Source organism: Oncorhynchus mykiss, chromosome 10 (assembly GCF_057628025.1).
Source record: "Oncorhynchus mykiss isolate SJ-2025 chromosome 10, ASM5762802v1, whole genome shotgun sequence".
Lineage (NCBI taxonomy): Eukaryota > Metazoa > Chordata > Actinopteri > Salmoniformes > Salmonidae > Oncorhynchus > Oncorhynchus mykiss.
The window spans coordinates 12,040,549-12,055,290 of NC_143031.1; the positions used below are offsets into that span (position 1 = coordinate 12,040,549).

A 14,742-nucleotide genomic window follows, 5' to 3' on the forward strand; every position below is an offset into this window, starting at 1 on the left:
GAGGTGCTCTTATTCTGCATGGACTTTACATGTGTGTCATAATGCGTGTGTCACTTAAATATGGGATTAATATTTTTATATGACATGAAGAAATACAGGTTGTTGACACTTTTCTACTATTACGTGGAGGACTTTTATTTTTTAAATGTTCGGAATTCGGGACCCGGAAGTACTGTTTTAGTGTTGCTGATATTATTCTCTTGACACGTAGCTAAGTTGGCGGAGTCCAGAGTAGAATTGTTCTACGTTGCAGGTAAAACAGTTAGTATTGCTTTGTGAAGGCCATAGTACATAAATATATATAGCTTGATTAAGTATTTTATCGAGGCCCACATTAATTTAGTATGTTTTCAGTTGTGCTATAAACGAGCTAACGTACCAGCCACTCTGACATTCTGCTCTAAGTCTAAGCTAGGCAGCAGCCAGTTAACTTTAAATACATTTGCATAGTTAGCTGATAATTAGGTAGCTACCACCGTTTTTAGTGAATTAACGAGTTAGCTAGATATCGTTTTAATTTAGCTAACATTTCGCTACATTATTATTGGCTCACGTTAACTGTGCACTAGCTAGCTGACCTCGTTAGCAAACTACCTAGCACCTTTTTCGGTTGGTTGGCTAGCTGGTCACTACTTTGGCTAACACAATTAGTTAGCTAACTAATGTTACCCAACAATGACTTCACCGTTAGGTAACGAGCCCGGTGCCGAATTGTGTAGTTTAAAAAAACGAACGTTAGCTATAATTTCATTGAACTCCTGATTAAAGCTACATCTGCCTGGGTACTTTTACACAGGCAGCCTTGTTTTCACTAATGTGGCGTTTTTCTCAATCAGTTCAGCTCTGAAAAATATCTGATGTGATTTGTCAAAATACCTATTGGTGTAATAAAAAAGAATTATGGGCTGCCTGTAAATGCAGCCTAAAATTGGTAAGAAACGTAAATACAGTATTTGCTAATCTAGCAGTAAAGTAAAGAGGTCAACCACAAACTAAGACCTTAGTTTCCTGGAAACCAAACATTGAATTACGTTGATTTCTATATCGTGGAGAAATTATCGTTTGAATCAAGAAAGCTACCTCTCATGTCTACAAGTCAGAATTGTTGAATGCAATTATATCTTCATTATTTTCACGTATTTTACTGGTTGTCCGTGTGGATGGCCCTTTTTGTCGGTAGGAATGTGAAACAATATATCCACAGGAAAGTATAATTACATAAACTTTTCAAAGCCTGGTAGTGTGTTCAGATTTCTACATCTACACCTGAAACATGCGGGCAGAACAAAGTAAACTCGTGCACCAGCTATATTTTAATATTGTGCCATGCTTCTGGTGATAGAAATGTAAATGCACTACCAGCGCTTTAAAACGTTCATTTAATTACACTTTCCTGTGAATATTGTCTCGCATGCCTACCCCCAAATGGACCAACCGCACGGACAACTGGCAAAGTTAAAATGTTTTTATTCAACATTGTGACTTGTAGAGGATGTGAGAACTTTCCTGATTCAAACATTAATTTCTGCCCGACGTAGAATTCAATTTTGGGTTTCCAGGCGAAGGTGTTGGTTATCAGTATCTTCGCTGCACCGACATTATTAGCTGTTAGCTATCCAGCCAGATAGCTATGTTGCAGCTAGCTAGCTATTATCCCAAATGAAAACTGAATGCTTACAGAGTTCGGTATGATTGCACAACATCAATGTCACTGTTCAGATGGATTAACGTCTTGAAAGTTGGCGAATGGCGTTCCCCATGATGCTGCGTTTCTAGCTAACGTTTGCCATCTCACTAGGCTAATCTGATTTAGCTAGTTACTTGAAAGGATGAAAGGCAGGAATAACACACACAATAACTTCCCAGATGCCTATGCGTCAAGAAGCTGTGCTATGCCATCTATTGAATACTGTTGACAATTTTCTCCTCCAGCCTTACTAGTCTAGGCAGACGGTCAGAAATGTCAGGGTTTGACAACCTCAACACAGATTTCTACCAGTCCAGCTACAGTGTAGATGACCACGGGCAACCAGCTGGATATGGCTACAGTAACACAGAAGATCCCTACAAACAGTAAGTTTTGTCAACCTGTTAGTAGTGCATTAATCATGAAGTGCTTTGAGAGGCAAGTTAAGGACCGTATCACTTCCACCTTTTAAATTTTTTATTTGACCTTTATTTAACTAGGCAAGTCAGTTAAGAACAAATTCTTATTTTCATTGACGGCCTAGGAACAGTGGGTTAACTGCCAACTTGCAGACCTGCCAACATGCCTGCATTTTGCGTACCAACTGTGCAATTCTGTTCATGTACGAGATCCGAGTTAAAAGTACGCAGAAATGAATAGGGTCTGATTATTTATTGAATGAAAAATAAATCTAACATCCCGATTCTCGAGCTGCAACATGTAGACATGTACAGAGTTTGTGTCAATGGACATGGAGATGAATACATCATTATTCGATGTAGCTACCCCCGTGTCTGCCCTTCCTCTTTTTTGTGATGCTGAGTTTTCCGACTCAGCTGTACGTAAACACATGGACAAATCCCTTATCGACTCCGTGTGTTGTGGAAAGGTAAACACTAATTGTTTCAAGCTAACGTTAGCGAACATAAGATGGACGTTCAGCGGGCTCTAAAGTGCCAGCAGTTCACTCGCATTTGCTAGTGAAAGAAATTAAATGCAAATACGAAAAATATCTGGTTGAATTTGTGCGAGTTTGATACATTTAATTCTGCGTCCCATTAGTTGTATTTTCCACGTAACATTACGAGGATCACGCATCCTGATAGACTAATTATGATCCACGTCACAAAAAGCATAACAAAAGTAAAATAAATATAAATATCTTGGCATTAAATGGAGTGGGGAGTTTAGAAGACTGCGTGATGGAGAATGATTCAGTGTCAGGTATTAGCTAAAGAGGTAATGCTTCTAAAATGCCTTTGCACTAGATTTGAGATTTTATCAATTTCGAAAATCTGAAATGATGTATGTGCTGCAAAGAAATCTAATAGGCACCTTCACATCGGCTGAAACGGCAGACTCTTCTAGCGAACAGCGGTCAGATTCCCTTTGAGGTAGCCTACTTAAGCTTTGCGTAACCAGTTTGCGGTCTGTGTCGATGCAATCATTTGTTTTTGTTTTTATGTTTTCAAAATGATTTAGTTTTTAGTGTTGATTTAGGAACCGTGCCTAAAAAGCCAATACTTGTGAGCTGGCCCTGTTTGAGAGGTGACATGCGTTCCTCTACTATAGAGACTAAACTTGGGGGCATGTGCATAGAAAAACATTCTAGATAATTATCTCCATTCTTCACTGAACATGTAATGGTATAAACATACAATCTGTGCTAATTCCACAAAACATACATTTTATATTTTCTGTACTTATCAGTATGAATATTTTATTTGTTTTGTAAATACCTTTTCAATGGACTGAACTGAACCAGGTGTGATCCATAATGTTTAAGCACATGAATATCCAATTTCCAGCTGGTACTCTAAAAAGTTTGACACGGTTGGCAGGCCTGGACTTCCTGATGGGCCGACCTCAAGTGTTGTTGCCTACCTTCACCACATCTGCCACGCTGATCCTCAACAGGGGGCCCCCCGCATGTGTGCTTGCTCAGCCCCTTGTGCTCAGCCCCTACTGTTCACCCATAAGTGTGTGGCCACGCATAATCATCAAGTTTGCCGATGACCAAACAGTGGTAGGACTGTTTACTAAAGCTGAAGAACATACGGACATCAAGGTGCTGGAGTTGTAGGCAAACTCATGGAAAACAGAAAGGAAAACGCTGCACACTGCTTATATATACAGTGCCTTGCGAAAGTATTCGGCCCCCTTGAACTTTTGCCACATTTCAGGCTTCAAACATAAAGATATAAAACTGTATTTTTTTGTGAAGAATCAACAACAAGTGGGACACAATCATGAAGTGGAACAACATTTATTGGATATTTCAAACTTTTTTAACAAATCAAAAACTGAAAAATTGGGCGTGCAAAATTATTCAGCCCCTTTACTTTCAGTGCAGCAAACTCTCTCCAGAAGTTCAGTGAGGATCTCTGAATGATCCAATGTTGACCTAAATGACTAATGATGATAAATACAATCCACCTGTGTGTAATCAAGTCTCCGTATAAATGCACCTGCACTGTGATAGTCTCAGAGGTCCGTTAAAAGCGCAGAGAGCATCATGAAGAACAAGGAACACACCAGGCAGGTCCGAGATACTGTTGTGAAGAAGTTTAAAGCTGGATTTGGATACAAAAAGATTTCCCAAGCTTTAAACATACCAAGGAGCACTGTGCAAGCGATAATATTGAAATGGAAGGAGTATCAGACCACTGCAAATCTACCAAGACCTGGCCGTCCCTCTAAACTTTCAGCTCATACAAGGAGAAGACTGATCAGAGATGCAGCCAAGAGGCCCATGATCACTCTGGATGAACTGCAGAGATCTACAGCTGAGTTGGGAGACCCTGTCCATAGGACAACAATCAGTCGTATATTGCACAAATCTGGCCTTTATGGAAGAGTGGCAAGAAGAAAGCCATTTCTTAAAGATATCCATAAAAAGTGTTGTTTAAAGTTTGCCACAAGCCACCTGGGAGACACACCAAACATGTGGAAGAAGGTGCTCTGGTCAGATGAAACCAAAATTGAACTTTTTGGCAACAATGCAAAACGTTATGTTTGGCGTAAAAGCAACACAGCTGAACACACCATCCCCACTGTCAAACATGGTGGTGGCAGCATCATGGTTTGGGCCTGCTTTTCTTCATCAGGGACAGGGAAGATGGTTAAAATTGATGGGAAGATGGATGGAGCCAAATACAGGACCATTCTGGAAGAAAACCTGAAGGAGTCTGCAAAAGACCTGAGACTGGGACAGAGCTTTGTCTTCCAACAAGACAATGATCCAAAACATAAAGCAAAATCTACAATGGAATGGTTCAAAAATAAACATATCCAGGCGTTAGAATGGCCAAGTCAAAGTCCTGACCTGAATCCAATCGAGAATCTGTGGAAAGAACTGAAAACTGCTGTTCACAAATGCTCTCCATCCAACCTCACTGAGCTCGAGCTGTTTTGCAAGGAGGAATGGGAAAAAATGTCAGTCTCTCGATGTGCAAAACTGATAGACATACCCCAAGCGACTTACAGCTGTAATCGCAGCAAAAGGTGGCGCTACAAAGTTTTAACTTAAGGGGGCTGAATAATTTTGCACGCCCAATTTTTCAGTTTTTGATTTGTTAAAAAAGTTTGAAATATCCAATAAATGTCGTTCCGCTTCATGATTGTGTCCCACTTGTTGTTGATTCTTCACAAAAAAATAGTTTTATATCTTTGTTTGAAGCCTGAAATGTGGCAAAAGGTCGCAAAGTTCAAGGGGGCCGAATACTTTCGCAAGGCACTGTATATATTATTATTATTATTATTATTATTATTATTATTATTTTTTATTTTTATTTTTTATTATTAGTGGCAGTACTCAGTGACATCACTTCCTGAAACGAGGTATTACCAACCACAATGAGACAACCTACAGTGAGGAGGAGAGCACTCTGACAGAAGTGGTACAAGGAAAATAACCTCTCCCTCAACTTCAACAAAACAAAGGAGCTAATCGTAGACTACAGGAGACTGCACAGCAGATGACCTGGCCTCCACGATCACCCGACTTCAACCCATCTGAGATGGTTTGGGATGAGTTGGACCGCAGAGTGAAGGAAAAGCAGCCAACAAGTGCTCAGCATATGTGGGAACTCTGTTGGAAAAGCATTCCACTTGAAGCTGGTTGAGAGAATGCAATGTGTGCAAAGCTGTCATTAAGGCAAAGGGTGGCTTCTTTGCGGAATCTCAAATATAAAATAGATTTTGATTGAACTTTTCTTTGGTTACTACATGATTCAGTACGTGTTATTTCATAGTTTGTCTTTATTATTCTACAATGTAGAAAATAGTAAGAATAAAGAAACCCTTGAACGAGTAGTTGTCCAAACTTTTGACTGGTACTGTATACACACACACACAGTGGCCATTTTATTAAGTACACCACCCTGTTCAAGAAATGGTTCGCTCCTACAGACAGTGAGTCACGTGGCAGTGGCGATATATAGATAGCAGACATCGAGGCATTCAGTTACTGTTTGATTGAATGTTAGAATGGGCAAAACAAATTACCTAAGCAACTTTGAGTGTGGTATGATTGTCAGTGCCAGGTGTGCCAGTTTCAGTATCTCAAACATCCGGCCCCCTGGGCTTTTCACATATGACGGTGTCTAGGGTTTACTGAAAATGCTGAAAAAACGGTAGTCCTTTGGGCGAAAACAGCTCGTTGATGAGAGGTCAAAGGAGAATGGCAAGAATCGTGCAAACTAACAGGCAGGCCACAAATGGGCAAATAACAGCGCAGTACAACAGTGGTGTGCAGAACGGCATCTCGGACCGCATAACATGTCACCACACCGGTTTTCTTTCCAATCAGCTAGAAACAAGAAGCCGCTCCAGTGGACACATTGGACAATTGAGTGGAAAAACCACGCCTGGTTTGACGAATCCCGTCATGCTGATGGCAGTCAGGATTTGGCGTAAGAGGAATGAGTCCATGGCCCCATCCTACCAGGTGTCAGCGGTACAGGCTGGTGGGGTGATGGTTTGGGAAATGTTTTCCTGGCGCACGTTAGGTCTCTTGATACCAATTGAGCAATGTTTCCATGCCCCAAATAAATCGGGCTGTTCTGGAAGCAAAGGGGCTTAATTTACTTGACTTTATGTGCGTTTTGTATTGCTAGGTATTATTACTACACTGTTGGCGCTAAAAACGCTAGAGTATCGCTGCACCTGAGAACATCTGCAAATCTGTGTATGCAACCAATAAAAGTTGATTTGATCAGTCACTTCTCTAACTCACTGTGATCTGAGAATAGCTACACTTTAGAAAAGCCTGTCTCCAATTTCTCACAAGGGCCAGTTTTGTTAGTTCTGTTCCCATGTTGCTTACTAGCTTGAGACGTGACATGTTTGTGTTTTAATAAAGCCATGGAGGGGTTCTGAGAAGTGTTCCTATGTGTCACCCCAGGGGTCAATATGGTCAGTATGACTACTCCCAGCCAATGGGATACGCAGCCCCAGGGATGATGCAACCTCAGCAGCCCTACACCGGCCAGATCTACCAGCCCACACCGGCCTTCACACCTTCCCCCACACAGTCCATGTACGGCAGCAGCTTTGACGACGAGCCCCCGTTGCTGGAGGGTAAGGATAACCCGGTGGTGAGACTCCACAGGGGAAAGGGATGGTTAAGAATGCTTTATCCCAAATCAAGCCCTTTCATCCACCTCCCTAGGCACCTTTGTTGATCTGAGAGGATTGGCTAGTTTTAAGCAATATGGCACAAATTCCACGTGATCTATCAGAAGCCAGGTGGAGGTTTTCGATTGGATCCTATACTCTCAGACTTATGCCAGAGCATGGGGGCCAGAGCATGGGGGCTTCATACTTGGGATTGATTGGGGGAATGAAAGACGCTGGAATTTCCTCAAGGTGAAAGAGTGGTCAGAGGTCGAGGTCGACCGACGATTTGTCAACGGCAATTCCGATTTATTGGAGTTTAAAAAAGCAGATACCGATTTTAAATCGGATATTTTATTTATTTATATATTTGTAATAATGACAATTGCAACAATACTGAATTAACACTTATTTTAACTTAATATAATAAATAAAATCTATTTAGTCTCAAAAATAAATAAATAAATAGTGAAACATGTTCAATTTGGTTTAAATAATGTAAAAACATGTTGGGAGAAGAGAGTATGTGCCATGTAAAAAAGCAAACATTTAAGTTCCTTGCTGAGAACATCTGAAAGCTGGTGGTTCAATATTCCCAGTTAAGTTTTAGGTTGTAGTTATTATAGGAATTATGATGCGTTTACTTTTTCTCTACCATTTGTATTTCATATACCTTTGTTCTTATAGGCACTGGAATTGATAGGCTTGAAGTCATAAACAGTGCTGTGTTTCAAGCATTGCTAGACTTTTTCTCTCTACCATTTGTATTTCATATACCTTTGTTCTTATAGGCACTGGAATTGATAGGCTTGAAGTCATAAACAGCGCTGTGTTTCAAGCATTGCTAAGAGCTGCTGGCAAACACAGTAAAGTTTAAATTAATGCTTACGAGCCTGCTGCTGCCTACCACAGCTCAGTCAGACTACTCTATCTAATCATGACTTAATTATAATAAGCACACAGAAATACCAGCCTTTGGTCATTTAATATGGTCAAATCCGGAAACTATAATTTCAAAAACAAAATGTTGATTCTTTCAGTGAAATACGGTCCAAATGTTTCTGTTACATTGCACAACCTTCAATGTTATGTCATAATTATGTAAAATTCTGGCAAATTAGTTCACATTTCGCAACGAACCAAGCAAATTGTTGCATATACCCTGACTCTGCTTGCACTGAACGCAAGAGAAGTGACACTATTTCCCTAGTTAATATTGCCTGCTAACATGAATTTTTAACTAAATATGCAGGTTTAAAAATATATACTTCTGTGTATTGATTTTAAACAAGACATTGATGTTTATGGTTAGGTACATTTGTGCAAAGATTGCTTTTTTCGGCAATGCGCTTTTGTTAAATCACCCGTTTGGTGAAGTTGAAGAAGGCTGTGATTCGATGATAAATTAACAGGCACCGCATTGATTATATGCAACGCAGGACAAGCTAGTTAAACTAGTAATATCATCAACCATGTGTAGTTAACTAGTGATAGTTTTTTTTAATAAGTTAACAATCTTAAGTTCAATGCTAGCAAACAACTTACCTTGTGGATGCAAGGAGCCAAGGTCCTTTAGACGCTGCACTCGCTTAACAGGTGGTCAGCCTGCCACGCAGTTTCCTCGGATTGTAATGTAATTGGCGTCCATGCCGATTTAATTGGTCGACCTCTAGTCAGGGGAGCCGTATGATGGGTTTCAGATGTCTTCAAATCAAATGTTATGTCGCATGCTTCGTAAACACCCGGTCACTAACAGTGAAATGCTTACTTACTGGCCCTTCTCAACAACGCAGAGAAAAATATACAAATAAGTAGGAATAAATACACGGTAATGATAACCTGGCATTATACACGGGTACCAAGTCGAAGTGGAAGGGTATGAGGTAATTGAGGTAGATGGTTCATATAGTTAGGGATAAGTTGACTAGGCAACAGGATATAAAATGAACAGTAGCTGCAGCATATGTGATGAGTGTGTGCAAAAAGGGTCTATGCAGGTAGTCTGGGTAGCTATTTGGTTAACTATTTAGCCGTCCCATGGCTTAGGATAGAAGCTGTTCAGGGTCCTGTTGGTTCCAGACTTGGCGCATCGATACTGCTTGCTGTGAAGTAACAGAGAGAACGGTACATGCCTGGCAGGAGTATTGGAACATTTTAAGGGCTTTCCTCTGGAGCTCGGCCCCAGTGATGTACTGGGACATAGTGTCTTGCAGTCGTATGCCAAGCCGTTGCCATACCAGGCGGTGATGCAGCCAGTCAAGATGATCTCAATGGTGCAGCTGTATAACTTTGAGATCTTTAGTGAGATCTGTTCTGTATCCGTGTTGCATTCCCCCTGAGACGGGAAAGTCTAAGTCAGAGTTGCCCAGTTATCCAGCTGTGTGCACTAAATGGGTCTGCAGTCGGGGAGGAGCCACCAGGGCCATCCTGCTGGGGAGGAGCCACCAGGGCCATCCTGCTGGGGAGGAGCCACCAGGGCCATCCTGCTAAATCAAATCAAATGTATTTATATAGCCCTTCGTACATCAGCTGATATCTCAAAGTGCTCTACAGAAACCCAGCCTAAAACCCCAACCAGCAAGCAATGCAGGTGTAGAAGCACGGTGGCTAGGAAAAACTCCCTAGAAAGGCCAAAACCTAGGAAGAAACCTAGAGGAACCAGGCTATGTGGGGTGGCCAGTCCTCTTCTGGCTGTGCCGGGTGGAGATTATAACAGAACATGGCCAAGATGTTCAAATGTTCATAAATGACCAGCATGGTCCAATAATAATAAGGCAGAACAGTTGAAACTGGAGCAGCAGCACGGCCAGGTGGACTGGGGACAGCAAGGAGTCATCATGTCAGGTAGTCCTGAGACATGGTCCTAGGGCTCAGGTCCTCCGAGAGAGAGAAAGAAAGAGAGAATTAGAGAGAGCATACTTAAATTCACACAGGACACTGAATAGGACAGGAGAAGTACTCCAGATATAACAAACTGACCCTAGCCCCCCGACACAAACTACTGCAGCATAAATACTGGAGGCTGAGACAGGAGGGGTCAGGAGACACTGTGGCCCCATCCGAGGACACCCCCGGACAGGGCCAAACAGGAAGGATGCTAGGGAGGAGCCACCAGGGCCATCCTGCTAGGGAGGAGCCACCAGGGCCATCCTGCTAGGGAGGAGCCACCAGGGCCATCCTGCTAGGGAGGAGCCACCAGGGCCATCCTGCTAGGGAGGAGCCCCCAGGGCCATCCTGCTAGGGAGGAGCCACCAGGGCCATCCTGCTAGGGAGGAGCCCCCAGGGCCATCCTGCTAGGGAGGAGCCACCAGGGCCATCCTGCTAGGGAGGAGCCACCAGGGCCATCCTGCTAGGGAGGATCTTATTTTGGAGGTAGGCATACATCTTCCACTCCATTCATCTGATACAGTGGTGTCATAGGGAGACATGCGTTCTCGTCATAAATACTTATTTCTTGGCTTGTAATTTCCTTGTAATTTAAGTGTAAAGTGTATTTCATTCTAGGGGGTATATAGATTTTTGTTCAGACTATTGTATGAATGAGTTGTCCCTCTCACCCAACCCTTTGTCTTATATCTGACATTGTTTTAATATCTTTTCATGGGAATGCCTCATAGAATTAGGCATAAACTTTGACCACATCTGGCAGAAGACCCTGACAGTGCTCCACCCCATGAAGGCAGCAGACGGTAACATTATGAACGAGACTGACCTGGCTGGACCCATGGTGTTCTGTCTGGCCTTCGGAGCCACCTTACTTCTAGTAAGAACTATTCTATTGATGCAGTACATCACTTAAACACTTACATGGTATCAATATGTATTTTACATTTTACCTTGTGCTATAATATAACATTGTTTGTCCTGGGAAGAGATGACTATGTAAAAGGGGATGGCTGATGAGTTGTCTATATGTTCCTGTCTAACTGCTACAGACAGGAAAGATCCAGTTTGGCTATGTGTATGGCATCAGTGCCATCGGCTGCCTGGGGATGTACTGCCTCCTCAACTTAATGAGCATGACCGGCGTGTCGTTTGGCTGTGTCGCCAGCGTACTGGGCTACTGCCTGCTACCCATGATCCTCCTTGCCAGCTTCGGAGTCATCTTGTCTTTACAGTAAGTACAAACATGGGCCTGAGAAGAGGTTAGCTCAATATGGTAAAGTCCTGTGTCACTACAATAGATCGTATCTGTTTATTGTAAGTGTCGGGTGGTGCACAACAATTTTATAATCAGCCTTTGACTTTTGATGCCCTATTTGTTTGTTTATGGAGTATTACAGTGCAATTATCTTAACCACACCAGTGTTTTCCCTATGATATTTTTTTTCTGCAATGGTAGTGGGTTTGGTGGTCCGGGTACATGCCGACATTTTACTAACTGATCTAACTTTATTTACCTTTTCAGAGGCATGTTTGGAATAATCATCGCAGCCACGATAATTGGCTGGTGCAGTTTCTCTGCTTCCAAGATCTTCATCTCGGCCCTGGCCATGGACGGACAGCAGCTTCTGGTGGCGTACCCCTGTGCCCTCCTCTACGGGGTCTTCGCCCTTATCTCTGTCTTCTAAATGTTGTTTCTGTCTACACCAGGGTTCCCCTAACTCGGTCCTGGGGCTCTGGTGCACATTTCCTTTTTTTGCCCTAGTACTACACATGTTTTGAATAACCAACTCTTCAAGCTTTGATTATTTGAGTCTGTTGTGTAGAAATCCAAAACCAAAATGTGCACCCAGGTGGTGGGACCAGGACAAAGTTGGGGAAACCCTGGTCTAGAACAGTGTTTTCCAACTCCTATCGTCCTGTACCACCAACAGAACACATTCTTCCTGTAGCCCTGGACAAGCACACCTGATTCAACTTGTCAACTAATCAAGCCCTCATTGAGTTGAATCAGGTCAGTTTTTTCTGGGGCTACAACAAAAAAGTGTATGCTATTGGAGGTACTGGAGGACTGGCATTGGGAAACACTGGTCTACACCCTGCAAACGGACCAACAAACCCAACTAACTTTAGGGCCTGTCAGAGGCCCTTCTGTGCTGCACCCCCATCGCAGTGGTGTGGCCAGTTACCCTGTCTGTTGCATTCCATTTTTACACCTGCCTACACAGGTCCGCGCAAAAGTATCAATTCCGAACCCCTTCTATTCAGGACTAAGCACCCATCCACCGACCACCACAGAATCTTATATTCCCTGTAAAGCTTCTTTATTCTGTATGTTTGTTTCTTAGATTTATTTGAGCCTTGAGGCCTTCAGAAAATGGTTTGCACAAGTATTTTACATTTTATTCAACTGAAGCAGGAGATTTGAAATAGAGCAGTTAATTCTGTCGGCCCTCTCATGCATACATGCACATCTGGGTACTCTGAGGTCAACTTGCAACTCGGAAGAGACATGTCTTACAAAGCTGAAATCGTTTTAAATTGCTGAAACACCAAAGCTCTGTGCCCTTCCCCACTATTTCCCTTTCCCAGCCCTAGGCGCATGGCCTAACAGTGAGCCTCCTTAGCTAACTACATGTGGTCAAGGGTGTGTTAGTTATGCAGCTTGTGTGATTGTGAACTTTGGTCAGTCAGTGCCTGTGTAATGACAGCTGCACACATGCAGACTCAAAGAATTTATGTCCCAAAAAAATAAGAGATGTTGTTTTTTCATTTTCTCTATTGACCAGTGGGAACCAGCTAATGTGTGCCTCATGACCTAGTTTTTGTTCATATTTACCGGCACATTTATTTTTATTGTAAAATGATAGTTTGTTGATCACATTAAAGCTGAAATATGTAACCTTTTGGGCGACCCGACCAAATTCACATAGAAATGTGAGTTATAGCTCTGTCATTCTCATTTGAAAGCAAGTCTAAGAAGCGGTAGATATGTTCTTTGTACGCTATTTCTATGCTTTCCTTAAGTTAAGTTTCACTGTGTAATGGTATTGTACTACAGGTTGTTAAACCACACACGAAGGAGCTCACAGATCCTGAGTTTTGTCTCCTACACCTTAACTTAAATCCTCCTTTTCATGCATTTTGCATTTGATCAGTTTTCTATTGTTTTCAACCCTGTCCCTGGAGAGCTACCATCCGGTAGGTTTTCACTCCAACCCTGTTCCTGGAGAGCTACCATCCGATAGGTTTTCACTCCAACCCTCTTCCTGGAGAGCTACCATCCGGTAGGTTTTCACTCCAACCCTGTTCCTGGAGAGCTACCATCCGGTAGGTTTTCACTTCAGCCCTGTTCCTGGAGAGCTACTATCCTGTAGGTTTTCACTCCAACCTTAATCTAGCGCACCTTCTAATAGTTAGCTGGTTGATAAACTGAACCAGGTTAGTTACAACTGGAGTTGGAGTGACAATCTACAGGAGGGAAGTTCTCCAGGAACAGGGTTGGAAACCCCCCTGCTGTAGGCTATGCGTTGAGTTTTTTTTTTTTAACTTCAGGTTGAAAGTTTTGGTCTTTTGCCATTCACTTTGGACTGATATTAAAATGTGGCTTTGGAATTTTGGTTTCACACACAGGTGTCATCTGAGAGGCTGTTAATGAGCACAGGGTTTTAAGGTCATTGGGTTTTTTTTTTTGTTTTTCCTATAGATTTGTTTCTGTGCTAAACCTGAGCTCCTCAAATGGATTCGTTTTTATATTTTTGCCCTCTTAAGCAAAATGCGGCAATGAAAATGGAGTGCTTTTCAATGTCAACAAATGTTAAGGGGATACTGCATTTCAAAAAACCCAGAGGAAATACAGTAAGTAGCCTTTCACGAGCTAGCTCGAACGGCTCATAGGAGCAGATCTCCTGAGGTAGCTTGACATACAAGTATACCCCCTGGACAGGATGCTAGTCTATCGTAGGGCCTTACCCAAAATCTATCTCCTTAATGTTGAGTGCCAGGCAGCGACGCATCGTGTCCCATTCTTAGTCTCTTTGTATGATGCGGCCAGGGATCAAACTCCCAACCTTTCAATCTCAGGGCGGACACAAGGCCACTGAGCAATTACAGTGCTGCTCTTATATGGCCAAGTATTTATATACTGTATCATTTGTTTTGTACATCAAAGTCGATGTTGTGCTTTTGTCATGTGGAAATTCTTGATAGATGGGCGTCGTGCTTGGGTGGTTTTATCTGCCACTATCTAAATAAAATATCTCATGTCATCTATGGTCCGTTGCATCATTTTTACATGCACGTGATGTGGCGTCCCGCCCGGAGTCCATTTTTAGTATTTCTCATGCTTTCAGCCTAAAACATTTTAAGGTTTGGTATTTCTGGAATTCATCCTGTAATGACTGGGTGTTGGAACCAAAACCACACTCACTCTGAGTCTACTGTATAACGTCTTCTTTGTTATCAGAAATATAATTATTAGAAATAGAACCTATTATCATTGAGTTCAGTTTTACATAAGCTACCCAGGAAAAGTTTAAAGTAAGGTGATATAAATA

The 14,742-nt window shown here is 42.2% G+C and overlaps 1 protein-coding gene across 2 annotated transcripts; it reads left to right on the top strand.

Annotated features, from left to right (window-relative positions):
- The first annotated feature begins 182 nt into the window (after positions 1-182).
- On the top strand, positions 183-14,460 carry LOC110533349 (protein YIPF5). 2 transcript variants are annotated; one of them, XM_021617460.3, is made up of 6 exons: positions 183-253; positions 1,951-2,073; positions 7,092-7,267; positions 10,921-11,066; positions 11,239-11,420; positions 11,712-14,460. In XM_021617460.3, the coding sequence occupies exons 2-6, from the start codon at positions 1,961-1,963 to the stop codon at positions 11,872-11,874; spliced, it is 780 nt and encodes a 259-aa protein (XP_021473135.1). In that variant the 5' UTR covers positions 183-253; positions 1,951-1,960; the 3' UTR covers positions 11,875-14,460. The 2 variants fall into 2 exon arrangements, with proteins under 2 accessions (XP_021473135.1, XP_090045096.1); XM_090188970.1 differs by lacking the exon at positions 7,092-7,267.
- The last annotated feature ends 282 nt before the right edge of the window (positions 14,461-14,742 follow it).

Coding starts and splice junctions, on each gene's coding strand:
- LOC110533349 (XM_021617460.3), top strand. CDS start 1,961: ATGTCAGGGTTTGACAACCTCAACACAGATTTCTACCAGTCCAGCTAC. Junction 11,067..11,238: donor TCGGAGCCACCTTACTTCTA/GTAAGAACTATT, acceptor TAACTGCTACAG/ACAGGAAAGATCCAGTTTGG. Junction 11,421..11,711: donor GGAGTCATCTTGTCTTTACA/GTAAGTACAAAC, acceptor TTACCTTTTCAG/AGGCATGTTTGGAATAATCA.